We start from the raw sequence: 26711 nt of genomic DNA, 5'->3' as shown, positions 1-26711 counted from the left end.
AACTAATTTCCAATTGCAATTTAGCCATGTTTGAACGTAGGTCTCCAGTGAAGAAAGATGAAGAATGCAGTCTCCAGAACACTTCATCACTTTCTTACTCTTCTGGAAGTTTTGAGTTAAGGTAAGTACCAAGAATTTAGATCCTCACTTACTGTAGGTCTGCATTACTGCTAATAATTTCCTACGTGCCTTCTCCAGTGAGAACTGGGTGCATCTAACAACTGCTGTTACAGATACAGAAAGCTCTTTGTGGTAGTAAACACAGCAATTAATGCTAATGACTCTGCTGTTAGCCAGTAATACTATTGATGTTATGCTCACGCCTCACCAAATGTAAAGTTTCAGTTTGTTAAGCAGATGCCTGTGTTAACAGCCAAATTCTCTTCCCGTGGATAAGTTAGTGTTAGTTAAATGTACCATTAAAAATAACCATATAAAATGTTAATGAAAAGTAAGATTGTGCATGCCAGGGTTTTGCTTGTCTTCTTTTTAGTCCCAGCTTTAAGGTGGTGAAGGTGAAAAGGCACAGACAGCTTTTCCAAGCATGTTGAAAGCTGACATGGAGGTGGAACCCTGGTGGCACTGGTGACATCCATTTATGGCACCCAAAGTGTGGCTTGTTTCAACCTCAGCAACCAGCCAATAAAGCTCAGTACTGACCTTCATATCCATACAGCACACATACCTTAGCCTGAGGCTCCTTTCACCAGCTTTGCCTGTGGTTTCCCTTTGCCCCACCATCCCCCGGCTCTCCCAACACCGTAGAAGAGAATGATGACAGCAGAGAAGGGTTCATAATCCATCGCTTCTTCTCAGTCTCATATAGCAAAGGAGTGGTAACATTCAGGCTCACAGTCCTGCTTACACGTAGTGTTTTCTGACTTACCTCTGCTTAGCACACTGTTTGTGCTCAGCTTCTGACAGGAGATTTTATGTATTTTCATGAAATTTAAGAAACAAGTCTGTACTCTACTGAAAACCGTGCTTCCATTGTCCTATGCGTTATATTCCAGAAACAAAATTAGATAAACCTTTTAATAGACTGTACCCCTATCTTGTACATAGGTTATGAGTCTCTGCCACAGCAAACTGTAAATAGGCAGTAGAGGAGAAGGTGGAAATTAAAACAGAAGCAGGGAAGTCACCACACAGATGCTGGGCAGAACAGGTCCAGAAATAAGAAGTCCTGGGTTTTTTTACGCTTCAGCAGTGTGCAAAGGTGAGATAACCTTGCTCTCAGTGGTGCAGCTAGGCTATCCCACGGTGCAAACTGAGCACAGCCATGTGTAAGCCTCCTGCTACAGCCTCCTGCTGCTGCCCTGGCATTGGGGTTGCCTTTCCCCAGGTGCAGGGACATGCTGCCCCATTCCTCCTGGGCTGCATCTCTCATCTGCCCTTGCCCTGCTGCACAGCCAGGGCCTAGATTTGGGCAATACTGCTGCCTTGAGCAGTAGCACATTTATCTGTGTCCCAAAAGCCCACCAGGAAACACAGGTTCTCCTGCCCAGACAAGAAATGTGTTGAGAGGCTGTGATATCCAGGTGGCATTTAGCTGCTGGGCAGATCCCACCACTGGAGTTATTTGGCTGTAGATGTCCTGGGGTCACCATACTTCATTCTTACCCTGCTGAGATATCCCAGGTGCTGCTTTCTCCTTTCACCAGACTCCCTATATCGCACTTCTTGATTTCTTCACCCCTTCGGCTGTGTTTCCTTGTAAACTTGCCCCTGGCTGCTCTGCAGCCCACTCCTTTCTGCTCTCTCTCTTCTAACCTTTTCATGCCCATGTCACAAGGCTCCTGCCCCTCTACCCCTTGTCGTGGCTGCCCTTGCTCCAAGCCCTAGGTCCCCTCCATTCTTAGAATCATAGAATCACAGAATCAGAATCACCAAGTTGGAAAAGACCCACCGGATCATTGAGTCCAACCATTCTTATCAAACACTAAACCATGCCCCTCAGTGCCTCATCCACCCGTGCCTTAAACACCTCCAGGGAAGGTGACTCAACCACCTCCCTGGGTAGCCTGTGCCAGTGCCCAATGACCCTTTCTTGTTTCTTGCTTGCCCTCTTCCTCCTTGACATAAGACCTGGCACCCCCAGTGCTGTGTCCTCTGTTTTCTGGCCAGCATCTCCTGCCTCCTTTCCCACTGGTCTCTTCCTCCATTCCCATCATCATGCTCTGCCTTTTGGTGCTCCTCTTTCATGAACATCAATGCTGGCCTCGGCCAGTCTCTTTCATCTGCTTCCCTGCTCTTTCCTTCCTGGGAATGTAAACCTGTCCCACATTGTACGCACACTAAACGCATACATATTTCTGTTATTTAATTTAAAAATGTGATTATTCGCAAGAGTTGAAAGCAAGCTCTGGCTTCAGGGCTGTGTGCTGCAGCTTTGCCGATGCCACCCAGCTGTGGACGGCCTTCATGTCCCTCTTCTCCTCGTGACAGCCCCAGTTCATTCCTAGCTATAGCCAGCCTGCTTCGTTCACCCCCAGGCCATGCATCCCAAGGGCCAGCCTGCTAGAATTGACCTGGCACCCACAGTCCCAAGCCACTTGCCCCTGCCCTGCAGGTAGCCCTGTACCACCTTGCACCACCAAGGAAGGATGGGGGAACGGGCAGCCTGGCTCATGTCCCGTGGATGTGCTGGGGAGTCATCATCACTAGTCACGGTCAGAGAGGAGACAAATCAGGGTACACAAGGAAGAGAGGGGAAATGAAGAAAGATTACCTCCTTTTCACGTTTATTTAATTTTTATATTTTTTTGTATTTTTTTAAGATCACAGAAGAGCAGAGCATTCATACATGTAAAGAAACAGAAACGAGATAACAGAAGTTAAATACATTGAGAAAAGAAAAAATAAAAAGCTTCTTTTTTTTCCATCACTGGGTTTTGTTCATTCATTTGTTGGGTTATTTTTTTTATTTCAATCGGTTCTTTTACACACACACTTGCGCTTTTAAAATTTTCTTTCACAGAGCTAGTTCCAAAAACAAACCAATGGCAAAAAATAAAATGGCCGTTTTCTCGTTTCATTAAAGAGAAGTTCAGCTCATGTCTACAGTGCTGGGGAAAAATAGATATAAAGATATAGATATATATATATATTTATATGTATATAACACTGTTAATGAGGAGAGTTCTAACCACCCCACCATGTAGCGAGAAGAAGGGACTGGCCTTCATTCTCAGGGTCTAGAGGATGAAACTTGGCTCCAGCTGGGAAAGTTGAAAGATTCTGGGAGGTGATGGTGGCACTGTGGAGGCAAGCTCCTTCTCTTCACCCCCTCCTCGTGTGCTCCCGCATGCACAGGCGCAGGCACATGCACATTTTCTCCTGGTTTCCTCAGGTCACCACGTAGCCGTGTGGGCAAAGAGCCACTGCCAGGAGCAAGTGGAGGAGCAGGAGGAGTGCGAGCCTGGCTGTGTGTGTGATGGAGGGAGGGGGAAAGGCAAGTGTCTGTGTGGTAGCCATGACAACTACTCTAGTATGTGTGTGGTAGAGGTTGCAGAGGTGTGTGTGTGTGTGTGCCTGCGTGTGGCTGAAATGGGGAGCAAACATCGTAATTTTGGAGACAGGCAGCCCCACTGGGGAGATGCTCTCCTCACTGGCTGGCTCCTGGGTAGTTTTAATCTTCGTCTCCATCCATGGACTGTATGTTATGTAAAGAAACATTCACATGCCTATTCCCGGGGCACAGCCAGAGCTACCGTGGTCTCGTGCTACATTGCTCACCAAGGCCCATAGCAGCATGGCGTGCATGACCCGGAACCGAGAGCACAGGCAGGGAAGGAGGGTCCTGCTCTACCTGGGAATGGCCCTTCTTGGATGCCACCTTTGCTCCTTCTTCAGCCATGCTGCCAAACGAGCCCTGCTGTGCACGCAGCCCCACCACCTGTGCTGCAGTCATATCCTCCTGACTTGCACTGCCCCTTCCTCCTTTGCTGCCTGGGCACTTCCACAAGCCTTGCAGGGCAGGCTGAGTTGGTGTGGCACCAGCTAACCTGAGCCTGCAACAAGTGAAGAACCCTTCGCTTGCCAGCTGTCTGGCCTACTTAGGAGAGCTGCTCCTCTTTCCCAAGCCCTGCCTTGGCTGGTCTCCTTGCTGGTCTCCTTACTGGTCTCCTTGCCTCACACGTATCACCCTAAGCCACAGAAACACAGAGGACCATACCAACATATCCTTATCAAGCTGACTTCTGCTTTTCTGTTGTGGTGAATGAATCAACAAGCAAACACCACACATTGCCCTAACGGGAGCCAACCATCAAGCAGAATTTAGGGGAGCTGTAGGAGCTGCCTGAACATCGTTCTAGCAAGCTACAAGAAGGAAAAGGGAAAGAAGTTTAATGGTGTGACACAGCTCATAGTCAGCAGGAGTCATGCAGCTAAAAAAAAAGTCTTCTGGGCATCTCACTGGAAATGAAGCCACCCTAAGATTAGCATTGAGAGGCCACGGTCTCCTTACTGATGAACCGGAGAGTTCTGTGTATGGACAATGGACAGCACTCATCCCTACCCTCTTCCACTGGCATCATGTCTTGGAAATTACCATCCAGTTTCTCTGTCACTTCCCTGCCTGAGGTTTTGCTTTAACCATGGTACAGTTTGCCTCCAGCATCCCTGACTCAGTAAGTTTTGTGTACTCGAATCAGAGAAGCTGTGTGATTGTGTACAATCAGAAGAGAGAGAGAGAGAACTCCTCCCTCCTCCCAGTATCTTGTCTGTAGGACTGTCTTGGTTAGCTGTCCTTGGTGTCAGTTGCTATGTTACATCCATGATGATCTGGGCTGCAGGTCAGTAGAAGAGAAGAAGCAGAACTGTGAGAGAGGTTGGGAAGAGAAGTTTCCTTGTGCCCATAGATTTCTTCGTCAGGGAGAGGTAAAGGACTGCACAAAGATTGAGCTGAAAAATCACCTGGTGGTGGGGATGTGAAGGATTCTAAAGTAGCTCCTCTGTCTTCCCAGTTCCTCTTCCCAAAATGCACTTGAATCATCAGGACTTGCTGTTGCTCTCCCAAATTCCTTCCAGATGTGCAGCTTCCACTCAGTCAGGAGACCACATGGCTATTGACAGGAACTTTGTCCATGCTGTGAACTTGGACTTTCAAAATTGAGTTACCTAGACAGGTGGCTCGGGGACATGGTCTGGATGCACCTGGAGCTAAGAAGAGCTGGTGGGGATTGGAAATAGTTTGACCAAACGTGGGGCAAGTAGCAGTACACAAGAGATCTGCCCAAGTGGTGAACAGTGAGTGGTGTGAGAAAGGTGTGCAGACAAAGACTTAACTCTCGACACAATGCATGTCACCAATGAAATCTTCATGAATGGCACGTTAACATGCACTTGGTGCTAGCATGGGGTGACACAACTTCACTGGTGAAGAAAGTGGTAAGGGGGGAGGAGGGGAGTGCATCACTGAGCAACATCCCTGCAAGCTGCGGGGCTGCAAACAAACAACAGAGATCACAACTGCCAAGATACAGGTGTCGGCTGGAGTGTCCCAATGTCGCCTTTCCCAGCCATTCAGAGACAGGCGTCTGTTTCATTTTCCATCTAACCAGACACACGCTCCAAGCAGCATACTACAGTCATGCATGGAGTTCATGTGGCCCAGGGTGGCTGCGTTTCCCCTGTCCAGTTCCTTTCAGAAACACTTGCCTTCACCCCTCCTCTCGGTCATCTGAAAAGGGTTAGAAATCTGCTAGCAAGTATGGGGCCATAGATTAAATCTAAGTTTCTTGTTCCTCTGCTTGGACATTACCAGACATCTCATGTAACTCTTGTAATATTTACAAACCAGTAGAAGAAATACATTTTTTTCCTTTTTTTTTTCCATTTTGTTGTTTTCTTTTTATAACACTAAATGTTAAATCTCCATCAATAAAACACAATTACACTGACAAGCTCAAGGAACTGGTGTCCCATTCCAAACTCCCATCTTCCCCAGTCCCCAACCAGCTGAGAGGCAGAAGGAAGCAAGAGCATAGTTTTTTGAGAAGAGATGGGGAAGATAGAAACATGAATGTGGAAGACAGATGAGGAAGAGAAAAAGCTTCAGAGAAAAGGGCCTGAGACATGAGAAAACCCTTTGCAACTTCTCTGTCAAAGGGGGAAGGGGAGTAAGAGAGTGGTGGGAAGTTTTTGACCTTGCCTGTGTTTCCTATGTTCATCTGGGCTCTCATGTTGACAGATGCTTAGAGTGATCCCTGCTTAAGATTGGGAGACATAGGGCCATGTTCACAGCATCCCATGACACACGCAACAGTTTGTAAGATTAGCTTCTTGGAGTAAATCAAGCTTCAGCCTACTTACAGCTCCCCCAGCCCTGTTATGAATGAACATTGTCAGGAGTGGGGCCCCTGGCACTGCTGCAGGTAACAGGCACACTCGGTGTTTGTGGCTTTTCTAAGACATGTCTGCAAATTTTAACCCTGTGTTGCACCTACACGATGGAGGCATAGATCTGCCCAGATTCTGCAGGCAAGAAGAGATCCCAGCACCAGGGTTGTGGCTGTTTCCTCTAGCTAACAGGCGGATGGCTCAAAAAAAAAGTGTCTCCTGTTTTCAGTAATATGTTTCTCTTTAACCATAAGCCTCTGTGCATCTAAAAAAAAAAAATCCCCTCAAAGCTCCTTCAAACCAAAAAAGATGTGAGACAATGAGGTGCTGGGACCTGTGACCACAACCACACCAAAGGGCTCTGATGTGTGTGAATCCTATGCCTAGGAGTGACCCCACAGTGCTAACAACACATGCAGAGGACAACATGTGGGACAGACCTTGCAACAGCGACCAGGATGACATCAAATAGAAGCTTCAACCTAAAGGAAATGATGGGCTTGACTCAGCCCTGAGGAACAGCCTCAAGTCGCTGCCGGCTGCCCATCTCCTCACAACAAGACTTGACAACAAACCCAGACACAGGTACACCCTCAGGAATGAGAAATGCCAGTGATGAAGTGCTTTCTGTTGTGCTGATGTGCTGGAGAGGGTACAGCTCCCAGCCCCAGCTTCTGGGACCAGCATCAGCTCACCAGGCGGGTGTTGCCTGTTGCAGCAGGGCAATCTGGAATTGTCACTAAGACACCAAATGGCGTGGCCTTCCTGAGACAGACATGAGGACTGGGGTGTTTGAATGCTCTGAAGGACGTAGGGTACATTTTCCCTGGTCTGCATCATGCCAGTCTCCAAAGGAGATGCACAAATCCCAGCAATGACCACCCTGTCTCAGAAAGGAGTGGGGGTGCATCCCTGAATGCCTGGGGCATATTTCAAGCACCAATTGCCCAGCTCACCCCTCTTGCACCAGGATACAAACACCCCCAGGTATGGCTTTGGGGTCTGGAGGAGTGTGGTCAGCTTAATTTACCACCATCCAAATCCACAGCAGACCTGTAGCAAGTCTGCCATCACCCAAACTCAGCCTCTCGTGTCTCTCTAACATTTCCTTGCTCATTCTGACTGCCTGTGAGGAGCCCCTGACTGCCTGCTTAATTGCCTGCCTGCTGCTGCCTGAAACAGCTGAGCTCAGCAGAGAGGAGGCAGGCACCAAGCAGTGCCGCAGTGCAAGGTGAAAGCACCACACTGAGCGGCAAGGAGAGGCCGTGGTGGAGTGTGCCCCAGCCGTGCACAGGTAGCGATGGGCTCACAGGCAGCAATTTCCACTTGCCTTCCTGGTAAGGGACTACCTGGTGGGCATCCCCTCCTGCATGCCACAGGGCTGCAAGCCCAAGCTGTTTCCCCTTTGCCTTCAAGATCATGCGAGCGTGGCTACCAAGCATGCTGCTACTGCACTAATCCACAGGGCAAAGACAGAAAGGCGAGTTTGCTGGTGTTTGTAAACTCAGTGATAACCAAGCACGTATAAAATGCAACTGTTGTGGGATGGTCACTCGATGAACACAGGCTAATTCAAGTTCCTCCCTGCAACCCCTGTAAACACCCCCAAACTAAGTGGCTACCTGATAAACCCTGTGTTACAGCATCTTTGCTACTGTGAATGCAAGGGCTTGGGATAGGCCAGGAAACACAGTCTTCTTCTCCCCATTGCCCCTGCTCACACACATGCATCGCAGCCACTACAGCACATGACTTTCGTCTTCCTCTCTCTCTCACTGCTCATTCTGGATCCTGCAGCAGACCTGTTGCTGGTGTGGCAATTTCCAGTCACCATCCAGCATTTTCTCAATGCTGTGCTGTTTCTCATTGCCTGTTCTCTACTTCTCCTTGCTCAGCATCCACTGGAGCACCAGTTCCTCCTCTAGGCACCTCTGTGTCCACTTCTGTCATAGCAAGGGTGACGGCTGGCAAGCAATAGCCTTCTCCAGCAAGACCCTTCAGATGATAAAACAGCAAGGGCAATTGTGCTGCCTGCTTCTTTGCTACAGCACTTTAAGCTCCCTCTTTATGAGCCCAGGATTTTGGACTTCACATTTTTCCTCTCACATTCACAGCTCCTGGACACTTTCTGACCCAATTTCTTTCAAAGGTGGAATTCACAAAGTGAGCTTTGTAGTAGCAGTGGTGTACAATACACACACGTGCGTACACACACACACATACTCTCTCATCCTTACATAGCATAAGTTTCCTTTTAGAACAGGAAGGACAGTAAGAACAACAACAAAAAGGAGTATTGGTTGTATTTTTGCATGACTACCAAAATGGTTAGGGATGACCAGCTTATTGTTTTCATGTTGAGGCATTGTTCCTATGCATACACTACACCAACAGGAATGGCTGCTCTGTGATGTCCAAGTTCTCATCACTCACATCTCACCGACCCAGCTTCCCCTTCCCCAGGAGGAGTGGGTGGCTGCCTTCTGCATTCTGTAGTGCTGAAGAACAGTCCTGGTTTCTTCTGCTTATTTGGACAAATGCACACTCCCATGTGCATGTGCAAGCACTCATGCATAGCAAGGGCTGCTACGCTTGCACTTGGAGGCAGAAAGCCAGACACGTTGCAGGTGGGTGAGAAAAAAACAAAAGAAAAAAAAGTGGGGGGGGGGGGGGGAGCTAAACAAGGGTGCAGACTGACTTGCAAGCAAGGTGGCCAGGAGTCAAAAAAGCCAGTGAGGACACTGGAGATGGGACACCATGGGAACCTGTGTTGCAGCTGCCCCTCTCTCCTCACCTCTCTTCTCTGCCTGAGTGATCTCTCAGCATCTTGTCTCACACTTACAAGGCAGGACATTATCTACAGCAGGATGAGCATATGTACACATGGACTGTTCCTTTTGCATGCTTAGAGAGAGCAAGAGAAAGAGAGAGAAGACGGAGCAAGAGCCACACGTACATGCATGCACGCACGCACACAGGCATAGATGGGAGAAAGGGAAAGACACTTGGTCAAATTGAGGAGGGAGAGGAAGAGGATTGAGAAAAAAGGAAAAGAAAATAATGTTTTCAATAGCTGACACAGCTTTAGTTCAGGGCAGCAAGCACAATGTCGCATGAAGGAGGGGACAGGAAAGGTGTTTAGCAAGGGCTGGGTGCAGAGGAGTGCAGGGTGAAGAGAGGAAGGGGTTCTTCCAAGGACACCAGTATGCAGAGAGCTTCAAGTGACTTGCTCTGGTTTGTGGCTTTTTTTTTTTTCCTTTTCTTCCTTTGCTTTTTTTTTTGTTTTGTTTTGTTTTCTAAAGTATGAACTGGCTGAGCATCAGCTCACAAAAATTACCCAGGGCATCCAAAAAGTTAAGTGGCTATAGACACTGAAGCAAAGACCTCTTTCCACAAAAGAAAGAAAGAGGAGGAAAGAAGGTGAGGGAGTATGGAAAAGAGGAAGGAGGAGAGAAAAGAAAAGAGATCTTCTGTTCAATTGGCTTTGTGGGTTTTGTTGTACTGTTTACACTGCAGCATCCTCCGGCGACACGATCCTTGCTGGTGCCCCATTCTCTCCCTCACTCTGTGTTGCCTCCTAGACAGTTGGTGACTTGACAGCCGGCTTGTCAGTTTTCAGATTAGATGTTGCTGAGTCTTCTTTGATGTAATTTTTCTTCTCCCCCCTCTTTGCTCCTGAACACACAAAAGTTGTGAAAGAAACAGTCCTCTCTCTCTCTCTTTCCCCCTCTACCCTTTTTTCTCTCTCCCCTCTCTTCGCTCTGTCTCCTGTATAACGCGTTTTGTTTTGTGTGTTGTTGTTGTCGTGTTGGTTTTTTTAATTATTATTATTATTATTACTTTTAATTCTGATTTGTATTAACATTTGCTGAGTAGGCAGAGCAGAGATGCTGCCAGCAGCCACAGTGGGACGGCCAAACTCATGGAGCCGTTGTCTACTCTCCCTGTGCCGGGTCCTGCAGAGTGCGAGAAGGGAGAGAAAAGAAGACAAGATTACACACAGCTGGATAAGAAAGGGCTTGCACAGGAACATAACGAATTGCTGCTGAGGCAAGGCTGCTCCTAGGCTGCTCCTGGGGCAGCAGGCCGGGGCTGCAGGGCATAGCTGCCTTTCTGCTTGGGTGAGCCTCCATCCAGCCCGACCAGAACCTCCCGCACACCCTCTCCCCAGCTGGCACGCCCATGAGCTCCTCAGCATCCTCCCCTCTTGCCCAATGCTCCAACGGCATGTGGCTCTCCCTAAGTAACACCCAGGCTGGAGAAACAGAGCCTGGAGCAACTGGGAAAGCTCAACCCTGACTGCCACCTCACCCAATCCCATCCCTCGCTGTGCCTCCAGCCAGCAGCCGCTGGGCACCTGGTGCGGGACATGGCTCACACCTTCATATGCAGCACCCCTGGCCACCAGGCCTGCACCTCCCTGCTCTGCTGCGTTCCTGGCAGTGGCCTTGGGATGCCAGGGCTTGTTGTAATTCTGCGTGGTGGTCAATGCCTTCCTGCAGCCAGACAGCAGCTCCGCAGGGGCTGATTCATCACAGCGGTCTGATCAATAAAACATGGGCCCAACCAGCGGATGCCTCCTTTCCCAAAGGCTACGCCGCAATTATTTATTTCTTAATCAGGGTGGAGGAAGGCTTCCCTGTTGTGTTTATAGTCCTGATGCACAACACCTACAGGGTGAGGGTGCAGGGTGTGCCAGGAAGGTTGATTTTTTTTCATAAGGGTAGAAACAAAGGTGTATGCATGGGTATGTGCACGCACAGGGGTCTGCCATAGGGAGCTGGGAGGAATGCTCTGCCGCAGCAACAAATAATGCAGCCTCACTCTGGGAATGTTAAGTGCTAACACTCCTGACATCTTCTCATTCATCCTCTCATTTATGGGTTCCCTTTTCTGGGTGGTTTTAAAGGTAGAGATGCTGTTAAAAATTCACCTTGTAATATCAAGCTTTGGCAGCCTTTTCTTTTTAATGATGCAGGGAGATGTGTGCAGCTATGATTTTATGAACATGTACTCAGCATTCTTGGTACAGATATATATGTACACGTACACATACATACACAAATACACACATATGTGTATGCGTATGCAGTGTTTTACACAGAAAGAGTGAAGGAAGATGCTGAAGTGTGGAGATGGAGATCAATCTCTATGTTGGGATTGATCCTGCTGTGGAAGAAAGAAGACATGCTAACAACCAAGGAGAGCTTTTTCTAACAGCAGAGTGTGAGCCAAAAAAAAAAAAAAAAAGAGCCCTTTTCAGGAGACCCCCATGGGACTGAAGTGCCACTACTCTTGTACAACCTGCAGGCTTGCTGAGGAGCAGAGTCACTATTAAACTCTACCTGGTGACTAAAAGGCAGCAAATCCAAGAACGATGTACCCCAGAGACCCTTAAATTCTGTAGTACTGTCATTTGTGGTATTTCTTCCTAATGTAGCCCATCACATACTAGATCAGCTATTTGTGCCCCAATTCTATTCTTTCATTATTAAGTAAGTATGTGCTGAATTGTGTGGAAAATTTACATTCCATCTATGGATTCTTTTTTCAGTTTGTCTTTTGTGGCATGTCACACAAATCCTACAGCACTGGTCTTTCACTCCTTGTTTGGATGATAAGAACTTATTTCACCCTCTCAGCTCAGGAACAAGTTTAAGTTCAGCTACACCTACTTAACCTACGCTTCAGAGAAAGCATCTTTTATCATCAAATAATTGAAAGGAGGCTGTTTGGAATCATTTGTATCCCACACTGGCAGTGAAAAAGTCCGAAAACACAAATCCTCTGGCCCAGCAAATAAGCAAGAACACACTGAGCAGGGTGGGTTGCCCCACAAAAAAAATTCTCAGCCATCACATTTTAACTGTCTGAAGTGCTATTTGTCTAACACGTACACGGACATGTATGTACTACATACACGTGTGGCAAATACCCCTCCTTGCCACTTCTCTGAGGTGCACATGCAGTCAGAGCAAAGGCATACATACTTACAGAGGCATGCAATGCACCCCTAGCACAGCAAAGGCAGGGGTATGTTTGGCCTCGGCAGGATACTGCTGTCTTAATATGTCTAAGTGCATGGCTTAGGGTTTGTGTGTTTGGTGGGGGTTGAGGACAGAAGTATGGTATGGTATGGTATGGTATGGTACGGTACGGTACGGTACGGCACTGTGTTGTATGCTATGGTATGTTAAAGAGATGAGCTTCTGCAATACCTAGGTATAAGAGAGGACACATAAGGCATGGTGTGATGATAGGCTTGGAAGAGGGTTACACCAGCTTCTTCTCTGCTTCAGCTTGTGTGCATAAACTTGAAAATAACTGACAAGCCAAGATTACCACCTCCATAGCTGAAAAATGGTGTAAGCTATACATCTGCATGTAAGCCCTCTGCATGTGATGTGGTGGGGCTGGCCACAGAAGCCTTTCCACATGCCATCCTGATCATCTTCTGCACACAACCACAGGCTAATACCAGTGGTTGTTCACACCAGCGGACTGTGTGTACCTGTGCGGGTTTTGGACAGCATGTTAATCTGACTGGGAGGCCAGGGACCCAGCATGATTCAAAGTTCTTGCAGCCCCTGCACATAACCCTGGAAACTGCATGTAATCTCTGTCTCTTACAACAGAGCCAGCTGAAGTATGTAATTTATGCTGCATTTATTGTCACACAGACTGCAAAAATGTTGGAAGGTTACAGTTCAATCACAAGATAAAATCTTGAAAACTCTGAGAATTTGGGCTGGGGGACACACTAATTGCTCAAACTTAAAAGGAAGAGTGAAAATGTTAGCAGAAAACAAAATATTAATCTTTGAGTGAGATTTTGAGCAGGACATAGTACCTGTTTTCATTCACTCTATTGCTTTCATTCTTCTTTCCTAGCCACACTGGGGTATTGCCATGCTGAAGCCTCCCAGGCTGGGCTGCCCAATGTTTGCTTGATGACTTGTGTGTCTACCTCTGTATGTACATGCTGCTGTGGTCCCCATGTGCCTCTCAGGTGGAAGCTGAGGCATCCACATGCCTGCAGGTGAATGTCTACCCTGGGAAGAGCACGCCAGCCCCCTGCAGCAGCGTTTGCCATGTCGAACACGCACACACCTGTACACTCTCCACTCCACCCACCTGTACCTGCAAGCCCATCCAACCTACCATACAGGTGCATGCATGCACATATACGTACACACGTGGGCATGCACGTCCAGTCCCCTACACATGCACAGACACATGCGAACACACCCAGACCCCCTGCTCACACACATGCAAACATACTGTTTCCTCTGCTCACACATATGTAAACATACTCTGCTCCCCCTGTCCACACACGTGCGAACACACCCATCCCTCCTGCTCATACACATGCAAACATACTCTGCTTTCCCTGCTCTCACACATGCAAACACACCCATCTGCCCTGTTCACATGCGTGCAGATACACCCAGATCCCCTGCTTATACACATGCAAACATATTCTACTCCCCCTGTTCACACACATGCAAACACACCCGTCCCCCCTGCTCACACATATGCAAACACACCCAGACCCCCTGCTCACACCCGTGCAAACACACCCGGACCCTCCCTACTCATACACATGCAAACATACTCTACTCCTCTTGCTCACATACATGCAAACATATTCCACTCCCCCTGCTCACACACGTGCAAACACACCCGTCCCCCCTGCTCACACATATGCAAACATACTCTGCTCCACCTGCTCACACACATGCAAACACATCCGGACCCTCCCCTGCTCATACACATGCAAACATATTCCACTCCCCCTGCTCACACACATGCAAAGACACCCCGACCCCCTGCTCACGCATGTGTAAACACTCTCTGCTTTCCCTGCTCTCACACATGCAAACACACCCATCCCTCTTGATCACACATGCAAACATACCCTGCTCCTCCTGCTCCCACACGTGCAAACACAGCCGGCTCCCCATGCCCACAGCCCATTCCAGCCCCCCCATGCCCCGGCATCCCCCCCCCGTCCCCCTGCAGCCCCTGCAGCTGCAGCCTCGCCCCTGCCTCCCGCATGCCCCTCGGCCGCTGCAGCAGCGGGCGGTGCCGCGGTCTCCAGCGCCCCCTGGCGGCCTCTCCCCGCCCCGCAGCCGCTCGGAGCCGCCCGCATCCCGCATCCCGCAGCAAGCGAGCATCCCTAGGAGAGCCGGGGAGAGCCCCAGCAAACCCCCGGGAGACCCGCCTCCCGCACTGCCCTGCTTCTCTCGGCGGTCTTCACTTTTGTCACCTTGAGCCTGTGCTCCGGGAGCTTGCTTCCCAAGCTAATCTCCCGGGCTAATGATTCCTCTGCAATTTGGCAACGCTGCGGAGTTCATGACCACGCTTGATGGGGGTTTTCTTCCACCACAGTCAGGAAAGGAAATTGGGTTTTCGATGATGATGAGTTAATATGAATATATGGCAGCACCTCACAAAGTGACAGGGGACAGGACAAGAGGGAATGGCCTCAAGCTCCGCCAGGGGAGGTTTAGGCTGAACATTAGGAAAAAATTCTTCACAGAAAGGGTCATTGGTCACTGGAACAGGCTGCCCAGGGAGGTGGTTGAGTCATCATCCCTGGAGGTGTTTAAGGCACGGGTGGACGAGGTGCTAAGGGGCATGGTTTAGTGTTTGATGGGGATGGTTGGACTCGATGATCCGGGGGGTCTCTTCCAACCTGGTTATTCTATGATTCTATGATTCTAAATAAACCCTTAAGGGACCTCTGACCCCAAATGGCTGACCGAGTTGGATCACATTAATCAAATCAAGAAGGAACAGTCTGAAAATTGGCAAGGGCAAACCAACTACACCTTTCTTCCTCACTCCAAATAGTGAGACATTTAGATAACCAGTAGAGATGCAGCTGGGCCCCTGCCATGGTGCCTAACTGCTGCAACAGCCTCAGAGGACTCTGCGTCCTGTATTTCCAAAGGTTTATCTTTGCCATACTTTCAGCATGGGTTATTTCCATTGGTGTCACGGCACGAGGTAGTCTTGGCCAAGATTTACAGAACTGTAGCTCTTTTAGGGCTGAAGGGGAACATGACCTACCCCTCTCTCCGAGTCAGGGTAAACCAAGCCATGTCCTTAAATGCAACCACAGGAAAGACAGAGATGTGCCACTGTGACCTCGCTGCTCCTGCCCACGTGCATGTTACAGCTCTGTGCAGCAGCCTTATGTAGAGATGCTTCAGGGATCTTTTCCTGACACTTCTGGCAGAACATCTTCATACTTCTGAGTGGGGATGTGGAAAGGGCAGTGAAGCCCTTCAGCATGGGACTTCAGCTATTTCACCTGGTCCCTCACCCTTCTGCAGGCAAGCCCTTCCACCCAGCATGAAGTGAGTTACCTCATGCTCTCATGTGCATTGCGCTGCTTAGGCAGTCCTGGAAGAGCTTTACCAGCCTCACACACAGAACCAGTGGCACCCACTGCTGCTAAGGTTGCTTGACCTTTCCCATTATAAAGCCCTGTTTGCACAGCACTTTACAAGCATCAGGGCAGGTGGAACAATCCCATGCTGCGTGTTTGCCTTGGGCTGATTTGATTTTTTTTTTTAAGTGGAAGAGCAGGAGCCAAAATACTTCTTCTGTGCCTGAGAGCAAAGCTTGAGGAAGAAAAAACTGTTTAATTTATCGTTAAAAAAAAGAAAGCCAGTGACTGTCCCTCAGAACATTTTTCTGCTGCAATGCTTTGGCTTAGAGCCTTGCAACAGTGCAGAGATTTGGTCTTTTGGAACAAGTTAAATAGCTACACAAAACTAATTGTCTTCAACAGCCTTGGGGAGGAGGTCCCCACAGACCTAACACATCTTGAATGGATTTCCTGGGACAACCTCAGCAAGTCAGTGCTTTGGCCTTCACAAGTTCTAGGCACCCCACACAACTGACATAGCACAGCTGGACTTTCTACACTTGCTCCTCCCTAAAGGGCTGGAAGCTAGGCTAGCCCAGGTTTCACTAAAGAGGATATAGGAATGTTCACTAGCTCGCATGGCATATCTGTGATGTCTTGGTGTATTTGTGTGTGTGTGTGTGTCATGGCTCATACACTGCTCATACTCCCATGAAGACTGTAGGAAAAGACATGGCCAGAAGGGTGGTGGGGCTTGTGTGAGATAGTTTTGAGGATTAAAGCAGGGGGCTGTGTATGTTCACAGCAAACCACAGCATGAATGCAAAGACAAGATCTGCCCTCCTACTCAAAACCAGCCTCCCTCCAAGAGGAGCATACCACAAGACAAGACCAGCTCTACTGAGTCAGTCCAAGGGTCTCATCTAACCTTCAGTCCTGTCCCCTGCAGGTGCTGGAATGGGGGCCAGCCACGAGCACACAGCCAGCATGGCATCATATAGGCCTCTCAGGTGCTTGGGAGTCCTCTGGAGCCAGCAGAACCTGTACTCCTTGACAGATTCATTTTTTCTTGTCCAGTTATTTCCAAACTGCCTGAAGACTTCCATATCCATAGCCTCCCTCTACTTTTAGGGAGCAGAGAGGCTGCCAGCAGTGATTTTATGGCCACACATTAAAGCTGGGAGGTCTGTTCTCTCATGACTTTAGGATCTTGGCATTAATATGAAGTCTGGCACATTGGTCGCCACTAATTGCTACCTGTACTGGCAAGATGAAAACTGTCTTAGTCACTCCTTGCTCTGCAATTTCATCTGCTGACAACAACAGCAGGAACAGCTTAAAGGAAACTGCTCAGTGTGGGAAGAATTAGCTGGAGTGTGTTCAGATCTTCCTAGGAAAGAGAGAGATGAGCTTTTTGTCAAGGGAACTGTTAAGGAAGAAGCTACCCAGTGTCAAGAGACTAGAGACCACTGAATTCTCAAGTCGTGAATAGCAGAGCTGCAAGTCTCCCCACCAGACCTGAGGTACAGCTGTTATTGAGCCCTCAGTGGATGCTACCTAGGCAGCAGAAGGAAGCAAAGTTTAGTTGTGAGAGGGTGTGTATGATCCCTTGCAAAGCTTAAGCAACTGAGACTGCAGTGGTGCATCCTCGATGGTACAGGCTATACCTCCAGAGACAAGGCTAGCTGCAGAAATCACCAAGAGGGGAGCAGACTTTTGAGGTCTGACTTTTGTGGAATGAATAAAAAGGCCCTTATTCTCCCTGTCTTCAACACTTGAATTTACAGTGCCATCAGGCACTGCAACACACAGCCTCAACAGCAGAGACCTAAGTTGGAAGGCTGCTCAGGAGCCTGGAGAAGAGTAAGCTGAGGGGAGACGTTATTGCTCTCTACAACTACCTGAAAGGAGGTTGTGGAGAGCAGGGAGCTGGCCTCTTCTCCCAGGTGACAGGGGACAGGACAAGGGGCAATGGCCCCAAGCTCCGCCAGGGGAGGTTCAAGCTTGACATCACGAAAAAATTTTTCATGGAAAGGGTCACTGGGCACTGGCAGAGGCTGCCCAGGGAAGTGGTCGAGTCACCTTCCCTGGAGGTGTTTAAAGGATGGGTGGATGAGGTGCTGAGGGACATGGTTTAGTGATTGATAGGAATGGTTGGACTTGATGATCCAGTGGGTCTTTTCCAACCTAGTGATTCTGTGATTCTGTACCTACACTGCGTCACGAGTGGCTTTGGCCTTGCAAAGCCTATGGTGCTCATTTGGGGTTGTGGGTTGCATGAGAAGGTGAAAAATATAAAAGGAAGATTGTATCAAGTCAAAGGCATAAGAAAAAGTCCCTGTGATGAGGGATATAAGAAGAGAGTAATATGGATGGAGGCAATATGATGAGCCTTACATCGGTACTGATGCAGGGTTACAGAACAGGAAAGGATACCAGGGAAGGCCTTCTATTGGAATGGCAATATGGGCATGCTCAGCGCAGGACACTGAAGAGAGCAAGAGGAGAAGATGTCAGTGAGGGTAAGGATGGGGAGTTAATAGGAGCTAATGTGAGCATGCAGGTTGGATACATAACGAGAACAAGTCCTGGGATAAGGGGAGATGAAGAGAAGGAATTAAAGCCAAATCAGGCATATGGAAGCAGGGATGGTGGGAGAGAGGCAGGTACAGGGAAATGAGGCTGTTTATGGGAAGAGGGAGTTAGCACCAGGAATGCAAAGGCAAGGAGGACTCAGTACCAGCCCGGGTCAGACCTACGGGTTACAAAATGCAGATTCCTACAGAGCTATTTAGGCATGGATGTGGTGCCAGGGGAAGCTCAAATACCGACAAACAGGTGTGAGAGAGAGAGCACGAGCAGGATGGGAAGGGTGCTGCGAGCCCTGCGGTGTGCACCACTCAGGCTTCGGACGCCCTGAACCAAACCCTCGGCTGGCACCAACCCCCTCGGCAGCCTTGGGTTTGCATCCATGCCGCCGAATCGCCTCCTCCCGCGAGGTGGCAGCCGAAGGCCGAGGAAAAACGACATCTCAGGCGCTCACCAGACCCGCCTCAACCCCGGGCGAGCCTCCCGGCTGGGAATAAAAGCATAGAACGGTTTGGGTTGGAAGGGACCTTAAAGATCATCCACTTCCACTCTCCCCCTGCGATGGGAGAAAAGAAAACAAAAAAGGAGCAGCTCTGCATGCTCGAATCCACTTCTGCCTGAGCCAGCTCAGTATGACCACATTTATGTGGCACAGAATCTGATCCCATCAGTCCACATCTCTCCGCAGCAGCATCCTTGGTAAAACTGCATATCTGACCTGTTATAGAATCACAGAATCATAGAATAACCAGGTTGGAAGAGACCCACTGGATCATCGAGTCCAACCATTCCTATCAAACACTAAACCATGCCCCTTAGCACCTCGTCCACCCGTGCCTTAAACACCTCCAGGGAAGGTGACTCAACCACCTCCCTGGGTAGCCTGTTCCAGTGCCCAGTGACCCTTTCTGTGAAAATTTTTTTCCTAATGTCCAGCCTAAATCTCCCCTGGCAGAGCTTGAGGCTATTCCCTCTTGTCCTGTCCCCTGTCACTTGGGAGAAGAGACCAGCACCCTCCTCTCTACAACCTCCTTTCAGGTAGTTATAGAGAGCAATGAGGTCTCCCCTCAGCCTCCTCTTCTCCAGGCTAAACAACCCCAGCTCTCTCAGCCGCTCCTCATAAGACTTGTTCTCCAGCCCCCTCACCAGCTTTGCTGCTCTTCTCTGGACTCGCTCCAGAGCCTCAACATCCTTCTTGTGGTGAGGGGCCCAGAACTGAACACAAGATTCGAGGAGTGGTCTCACCAGTGCCGAGCACAGAGGGAGGATAACCTCCCTGGCCCTGCTGGTCATGCCGTTTCTGATACAAGCCAAGATGCCATTGGCCTTCTTGGCCACCTGGGCACACTGCTGGCTCATGTTCAGTCGCTGTCAACCAACACCCCCAGGTCCCTCTCCTCCAGGCAGCTTTCTAGACAGACTTCTCCTAGTCTGTAGCACTGCATAGGGTTGTTGTGCCCCAAGTGCAGGACCCGGCATTTGGCCTTGTTAAACCTCATGCCATTGGTCTCAGCCCAGTGGTCCAGCCTGTTCAGATCCCTTTGCAGAGCCTCCCGACCCTCCAGCAGATCGACACTTCCACCCAGCTTAGTGTCGTCCGCAAACTTGCTAAGGGTGCACTCGATGCCTTCATCCAGGTCATTGATAAAGACATTGAACAGGGCTGGACCCAGCACTGAGCCCTGGGGAACCCCACTTGTCACTGGCCTCCAGCTGGGTTTCAAACCATTTCCCACCACTCTCTGGGCCCGGCCAGCCAACCAGTTTTCCACTCAGGAGAGTGTGCGCCTGTCCAGGCCAGAGGCTGACAGTTTCTCAAGCAGAATGCTGTGAGAAACTGTGTCAAAGGCTTTGCTGAAGTCCAGGAAGACCACATCCACAGCCTTTCCCTCTTCCAGCAGCCGAGTCACTTTGTCATAGAAGGCGATCAGGTTAGTTTGGCAAGACCTGCCTTTTGTGAACCCTGTTGGTTGCTCATCCCCATAAAAAGAAAGGCACCTACCCACTACAGTAGCAAGAAGCAGAGGTTGCAGAGGGTGGTGGTAAAGCTTCTAGTCCATTCTACTTCTTCCACAAAGATACTCCTTCTTTCCCCCTAACTCTCTCCAGCTCCCTTTTGCAACACCTGTAAAATCCCTGAAGGAGTCCTCAAGAGAGGAGGATAGAAGGTGACCATGTAACCCTTGCTGAACAGGCAAATGAGGCCAGACTTGTCAGCAAATCCACAAGTCCACTTGGTTGCATAGAGATACAGCTCTGAAATCAAACCTATGACTTTCAAGATTCCTAACACTGACCTTTAAAAAGGGTCATCTGAGATGCAAGGAGAAAACAAATGTATTTCTCATCCATAAGTATTTCACACTCATATTTGTCATTCTATAATATTCTGCTGGGTCCTGGGTCCCATCATCTGAGTAAATGAAACTGGGTATAGGAAAAGAAAGTAGGTGCCAGTTTTAACATAAATAAGACTTAAGGGCTTGACATATCTGCAGTGCTGATGGAGGAGAGGCCACAGGGAAAATTTCAAAGGGCATCAGAGAGCTACAGGCTCCTTATTTGCTTTGGGAAATCTGCCAAAGATAAGATAAAATCTAGTGTAAGAGGACAATCAGCTCCCAGGAGTTTCTATATGGAAGTAAGGCCAGGAGGAGGCAAAGAACACACTAGGAGGACTTGTCTGTGATGGGAAGGAAGAAGTGATAGTAAACCAAGTAGAGCTGGCCTGCTGTTCAAGTGTTCTCCACCCTGAGTAGCTCTGGGCTCCATGCTGTTGACAGGCTGACTCTACGTACACTGAAAGGCTGGAGTCCTGCTTCTTGAGCAAAGAATAGGACCAAAAAATGAGAGAGGAATGAAAAAAAAAAAACAACTATGAAGGAGAAGGTGCAAGGGTAAGTGCACTATACAGGCCTCTCTCTGTCATCTCGTCCCCTGTGGCCTGGAAGAGTCTTAGGTTTTACACTTGCCAGCTCCCCAGCAGGAACTAATTTTTCTAGTCTGTTGACACTCTTGCCAGGGCTTCAGAAGATGAAATCTTTATTATCATGAAGGCTTAAAAGGGAGGAATACTGTTAATTCCATTTTCAAGGTCATACTTCGGAAGTTATTAATTTCTTTCTTCCAGGGCTTTGCACTCTACTCTGAGGCTTTAGGGATTAGCAGCTTCTACTTGCTAGGGTTCATCTGGGGCTTTTTTCTTACTACTTTCCTGTCTTCCCTCTCCCCATTGAGAAGATGACACTATTTTTCATTCCCTGTTCTTAATGTTGAGACTACTTTGTTGATTACCTACTTGTACCCCACTTTCTCTACCTGTAATTAAAACTTGACTGTGACTGCAGTGGCAATAGGCTGGCTTTTCTAGAGGTGCAAGTACCACTGTGTAAACTAGGAAGCATGCCCTCCAGCCACTCTCTGACAAGATTAAGGAAATGTCTCTGGTGTCTATCAATCTTAGCACATGGTTTAATGTATTTCAGAATTTGCTCATGCTTCTTTAGCACTGAATAGTTCTTCCTCATGTTTTGGAGCTCATTCATGGTATACTAAGTACTCATCTATCATACCTTATGTCTTGGTGAAGATTCATTCTGTAATGCAGTGCACCCATCCTTCCCTGAGGTCTAAACAATATCCCAGAAATTGTATTTCTCAGTGTCTTTCTGAGAAGGTCGTGGTGTTCAAGAGCTGTCTGCTTACACCGTTTATCCTGGAGCTGGTTTACAGTACTCCTAATCTAGAACTGAACTGTTATCCTGACCAATGAGGCTGGTGGTAGCTAGAAGAGCACCTATGTTTCAAGGTTACAAAGATCTTTCATCACCAGACCTGTCCTGCAGATATCAGAGAGTTAAAACGTTTTCTTGCAGCTGAAAAATATTTCTCCCACCCTTTCTATTCCCTGTGCAGCTGGAGAAAATTGTTTTTAAAAAAAAAAAAATTTGGTAAACTACTGTTACAAAATTAGTTACTCAAAAGTGCTTTGTGTTCAAATCATTAATTGAAGACTCTCACCCTACAAGCAAAACATCCAAAAAATACAGAGCACAGACATCTTCAGAGGCCATCACAGGGAAGATTTGAGCTTTTACTGCTTTTCACTTTTCTAAGATATTGAAATCCCTTCCCTGTTCACATCTCAAGCGCATATGCACAGCACAGCAGACCAAAGGTGATGCCAGCACACAGTATGCCATTCCATTGGCTAACAAATAGCATAGCCCCCCTCATCCAGAGCACACACAGACCTAGGAAGCAGATTTGCTAATCAGAGGCTCTGGAACCTCTTGAAAAATTAATATTTTCATCAGCTTTATGTCTGTCTGTTTACTCACTTCATCCCTGCTATGGTTTTCCACGAGCTATGCTGGATATTTGGCACAGGAAATATCTGAGTGGCTGTGAGCATAAATGAAGAGGGAGGGAACACACCAATGGGTGACTGGAAAGGAGATTGGAGCAGAAAGAGAACTATATTGGGGTGAAGCGTGACCAGCATGCTCAACGTTGCTCTGGTACTGAAATCCAGCTGTATAACTGCCTCTGCCCTTCCTGTCCTTCTCCTCTAGTATGTGCAGCATGGCACCCCGCCACCTGTTCTTGAGGTCTTATAGTCACCACTTCACTCTAGGGACTCCTTGGAGTGAGCACAGCAGAGACCAACCCTTGTCCTCATCCCTCCTTGCCCAGGAGTGTAACAAGCTAGGAGAAGGTTTTAGCTAGCCTTTGTCAAGGGTTGCTTCTGAAACTGTGAGAAATATGGGACCTGCATCATGGGAACAGTATAAACAAGCCTGTGCACTTCTCTCAGAGTGTCAGTGAATTAGTGATTTCATGGGAGTCAAGCTGGGCCCACAGACTGGCGTATGTCTCCAAAGCTTGTGTCTAAATAAATACTATTTCGTGTCACCTGTAGTTCTCATCCAAGTACATGTGCATGCATGTATGTGCAATTCCAGAATAAGACTATTGGTCACCTTAACGCACAAACAGAGCAAACATGGCTTTAATGTCTGGCTCAGGCATGGGAAAAGCTCGGCCAGAAAGCCATAGTGGCTTCCCACAGCCTATTCCCAGACCAGTAATTGCAAAGGGAAAGTTAATAACAGCTTACACAGGCAGCTGAGCTGGCCTTCAGTTGGATAAGTTGGGGCAACGGAAAAGATGCCTGCAGCCACTTCAGTTCATCCTTTAGATAGATGTTCTAAGGTGCCTGAAAATTGCTCAGTGACTGTGGGATTTGCCTCTGAGCATGGGGTGTGCGCATACAGTGCAAAGGTGATCTGGCTCTGAACTGTACTCATCCATCAGTAAGCACGCATATCTGTAACACCTACCGTCGAGGCTCTCTGGCCAGACCTCACTGAAGCTATGCTGCTTACAGCACGCCTTTCTCCATGGCTTCACCCCTTGCTCCTCTCCGTGCACTCATTCCCCATATTGCAGAGGGACATGCAGGCAATGATGGGAAAGGGCCAAGTGCATTTCTCCTTTGCTCACCTTGCCACCAGGCATCTCCCTTTCGCAGGGGAGGTCTGCTGACAGGCCTGCTCACCCATGGGAGGGAAGGCCTGCCAGGAGCACTCTGCTTTTTCTGCAAGCCTGATTTCTTTGGAATGGTTGGCTTTTTCCCTGTGCACACCCTCCCTCCCAAATCCCACACCTCCCTTCTCCTCGTTGTTTTTGTTTTTAGAGAGAACACTTAGACAGCTGTATTAATCATGCAAGCCCAGCCATGTGTGGTGTGCTTTATCAACAGCAGAGCAGACACTGAATGGCAACCGGTTCACAAGCAGGCCCAGCGCAGTGCCTGAGCTGGGAAGATAAACCTGCTGCTTCCCAAACCAACTTACCGTCATGGGTTAGTGAATGGAGAGACTGTTCACTTGGGACAATAACCAGAGGGGAGGCCAATTTGTTAGGCAAATTTTTGAGTGGATTACATTGGAAATGGAAGGGGGAGGAGGATGCAGGTGGGAATTACCCTCTGGTCATTTTCTCTCAGGAGTGGGAGGAATATTTGTGTGTGCATAAGGATTAAATCAAGACCACAGTGGCTGTTCCTTCTCCTTCTCCTTGCTGCCCTCCACACTTCGGACCCAGTCAGCCTGGCTGGCAGGTCAACACAGGAAGTAAGGAGAGCAAGAAGGAGAGAGCAAGGATTTAGGTACACCTGCTGTGCAGTGAGTATAAGTTGCCTTCATCTTCTCTGAGGAGAAAGGTTCAGTTACTGGCTTCAGAAACTCATCTAACTTACAGATGGTATCAGGCCATGAGTATCCTCCGGGCTGAAGATATCTGTCTCAGGAGGGTTATAGCCTGCCTGAGCTCTGCTCTGCAGGGTAATCTGTCCATGGTACACCACTGACACTATTAGTGTCCCTACTGGACAACTGATTTTCCATGGCAGTTGCTCTTCCATGGGTTTGTTTCTAATCTCCGCAGTGCAGTTGTGTGTTTTTTCCCCTACTGGTTTCACTCAGCCTCCACTCTCCCACCTGACTGCTGTGTCCCGACCTCTGTTTTGCAAGGCTGTTCTGCCTTCATGCAAAGCCACATCTGTGACTAAACAGACCTTGAAATGCCTTCCCTACCCCAACGCAAGAGCCCAGCTCAGAGGAATATCTTTCTCGAGCTTCCAGTCTCAGTTCCTACCCTCTGCTGCTGCTTGTCCTCACTAGTTGGATTCTCCATAGCATTGCTACTGGAGAGGGTTATGCAAATATATGCAACCCAGGGCTCATTTTGGAATAAATCAATATAAATTAAAATTAATGAACAAAAAAAACAGAAACAGATCAAGCAATAAAGCCATTTCACTCTCTTCCCCCCTGTGTCTCTCTTTTTTCTTCAAGAAAGCTGTTTCTTTTCTTTATGCTTTTTGGAGGAAGAAGCAAACTGTTTTGTTGTTTTTTTTAAGCAATCTCAGCAAACAGAAACTGTTGTTATCCAGAAAAATCCATCGAGCAAAGTTAGTAGCTGTAGTAGAAATAATTGCGGGCATTTCTTTTTCCCTAAGGTGTTGTTTCCATCTAGATCCCTACTACCCTTTTTGGAAGACATTATCCTCACCTCTGACTTTGATTTTATTCATTTTTAATCACGTGGTCAAAATAAGATACAAAGTCACCCCATGCCTGGTACCTATGAAATAGCAAGAAACAATTAATATGATGCTGGCCTTCTGCCTTCACCCCATCTTGTCCTTCCTGTTCCCTTGGCCTGAAACCCCCGCAGGCTTGGCACCCAATGTGGTCCTGGCCTTCAATGCCTGCAGACTTGGCAGGGATGGATATCAACCCCAGGTAGCAAGACAAGCTTGGCCTGCCTCAGCATCCACCCTACAGTGCCACCCGGTTCTGCGCTCACCAAATAGTGAATGAGCTCTTTGGAAAATCTGGCTGGATACCACCAGCGGAGAGCAAGGACAGCTGCAAGTTGTGCTTCCCCCCCAGGACATGAGTGTTATCAGCTGCAGATGCCCAGCGCTCAACCAGTTTTCAGGGAAGAGCAAGGCATTCTCCAAGTAGTCATGCATCCATCACTGTGCAGCGGGGAGCTAAACTGTGGCCCCTGATGCCTGAGAATTTATGAAAATACCAGACTCGCACATGGGTCCAAACATGTGCTCCTATGTTTGATCCCTACGGCCATTGTGTTGGTCTGCTCATAGTGTCTGTGTCAGAATCAACATTGACTATTTTGGCCAGTTTATACCATGGTTTCTCCAGCTCTGCCAACTAATTTGTTTCAAAGGTTGTGAAGGCTTAGATTTTCACTGACCCTTCCGAGGACCCCAGCTGAGGAAACATCCACTGGCCTCAGTGAAGGTAACTCCAGAGATGGATGGATTCTTTAGCTGGCTCCACTGCACTGTGGGGGATGGTTTCTGTGGAATGTTCCCACAGCACTGCCTAGTTGACAAACCCTCATAACATGTTAACCGTTCAGAGTCGGTACTTTCAGATGTATCCCTCCACGGTTCTTCCCTTAGCCTCAAAATATTCAGATGTTCATCCTTTTGCTAAAGCACATCCTGCTGACATGAGAGCTCAGCAGGACCGACAGGGCCATGTACTAGAGAAAGTGAAAGGGGAGCAGGGATGGGTGGAGGTGATCAGTGTAACAGATGAACTCTTCTCCATAGGGATAATCTCCATAGGAAGGGAAGAGGATTGAAAGGGTAATAGAAAGAAAGATGCTCTGTTTCCCACTCTGGTCATCAGACCCAAATGAACATCTCTTTTTTTAACCCTTCCCCCAGCTCCCACCCACCTAATGAAGGCATTAGTAACAGTACAGGCTACATGGGCTACAGCTAAATGGAGACTAGCTATGATTTACATTCATACAGGGTCATTCTCCAATCAGTATGCATTTTGGCAGAAAGACA

The 26711-nt window shown here is 48.3% G+C and overlaps 1 protein-coding gene across 3 annotated transcripts in view; it reads right to left on the bottom strand.

Moving 5' to 3' along the window:
* Nucleotides 1–8113: 8113 nt before the first annotated feature.
* Nucleotides 8114–26711, bottom strand: part of LSAMP (limbic system associated membrane protein) — a 1019327-nt gene continuing 1000729 nt past the window's right edge. For all 3 annotated transcript variants that reach the window (XM_069867324.1, XM_069867316.1, XM_069867333.1), the window contains one exon: nt 8114–10301. In XM_069867324.1, the coding sequence (XP_069723425.1) occupies nt 10204–10301 (98 nt within the window). In that variant the 3' untranslated portion in view covers nt 8114–10203. The remainder of the gene's footprint in view (nt 10302–26711) is intronic.

Source organism: Phaenicophaeus curvirostris, chromosome 1, assembly GCF_032191515.1.
Source record: "Phaenicophaeus curvirostris isolate KB17595 chromosome 1, BPBGC_Pcur_1.0, whole genome shotgun sequence".
Classification (NCBI taxonomy): domain Eukaryota; kingdom Metazoa; phylum Chordata; class Aves; order Cuculiformes; family Cuculidae; genus Phaenicophaeus; species Phaenicophaeus curvirostris.
This window is presented reverse-complemented; position numbering and strand designations above follow the sequence as displayed.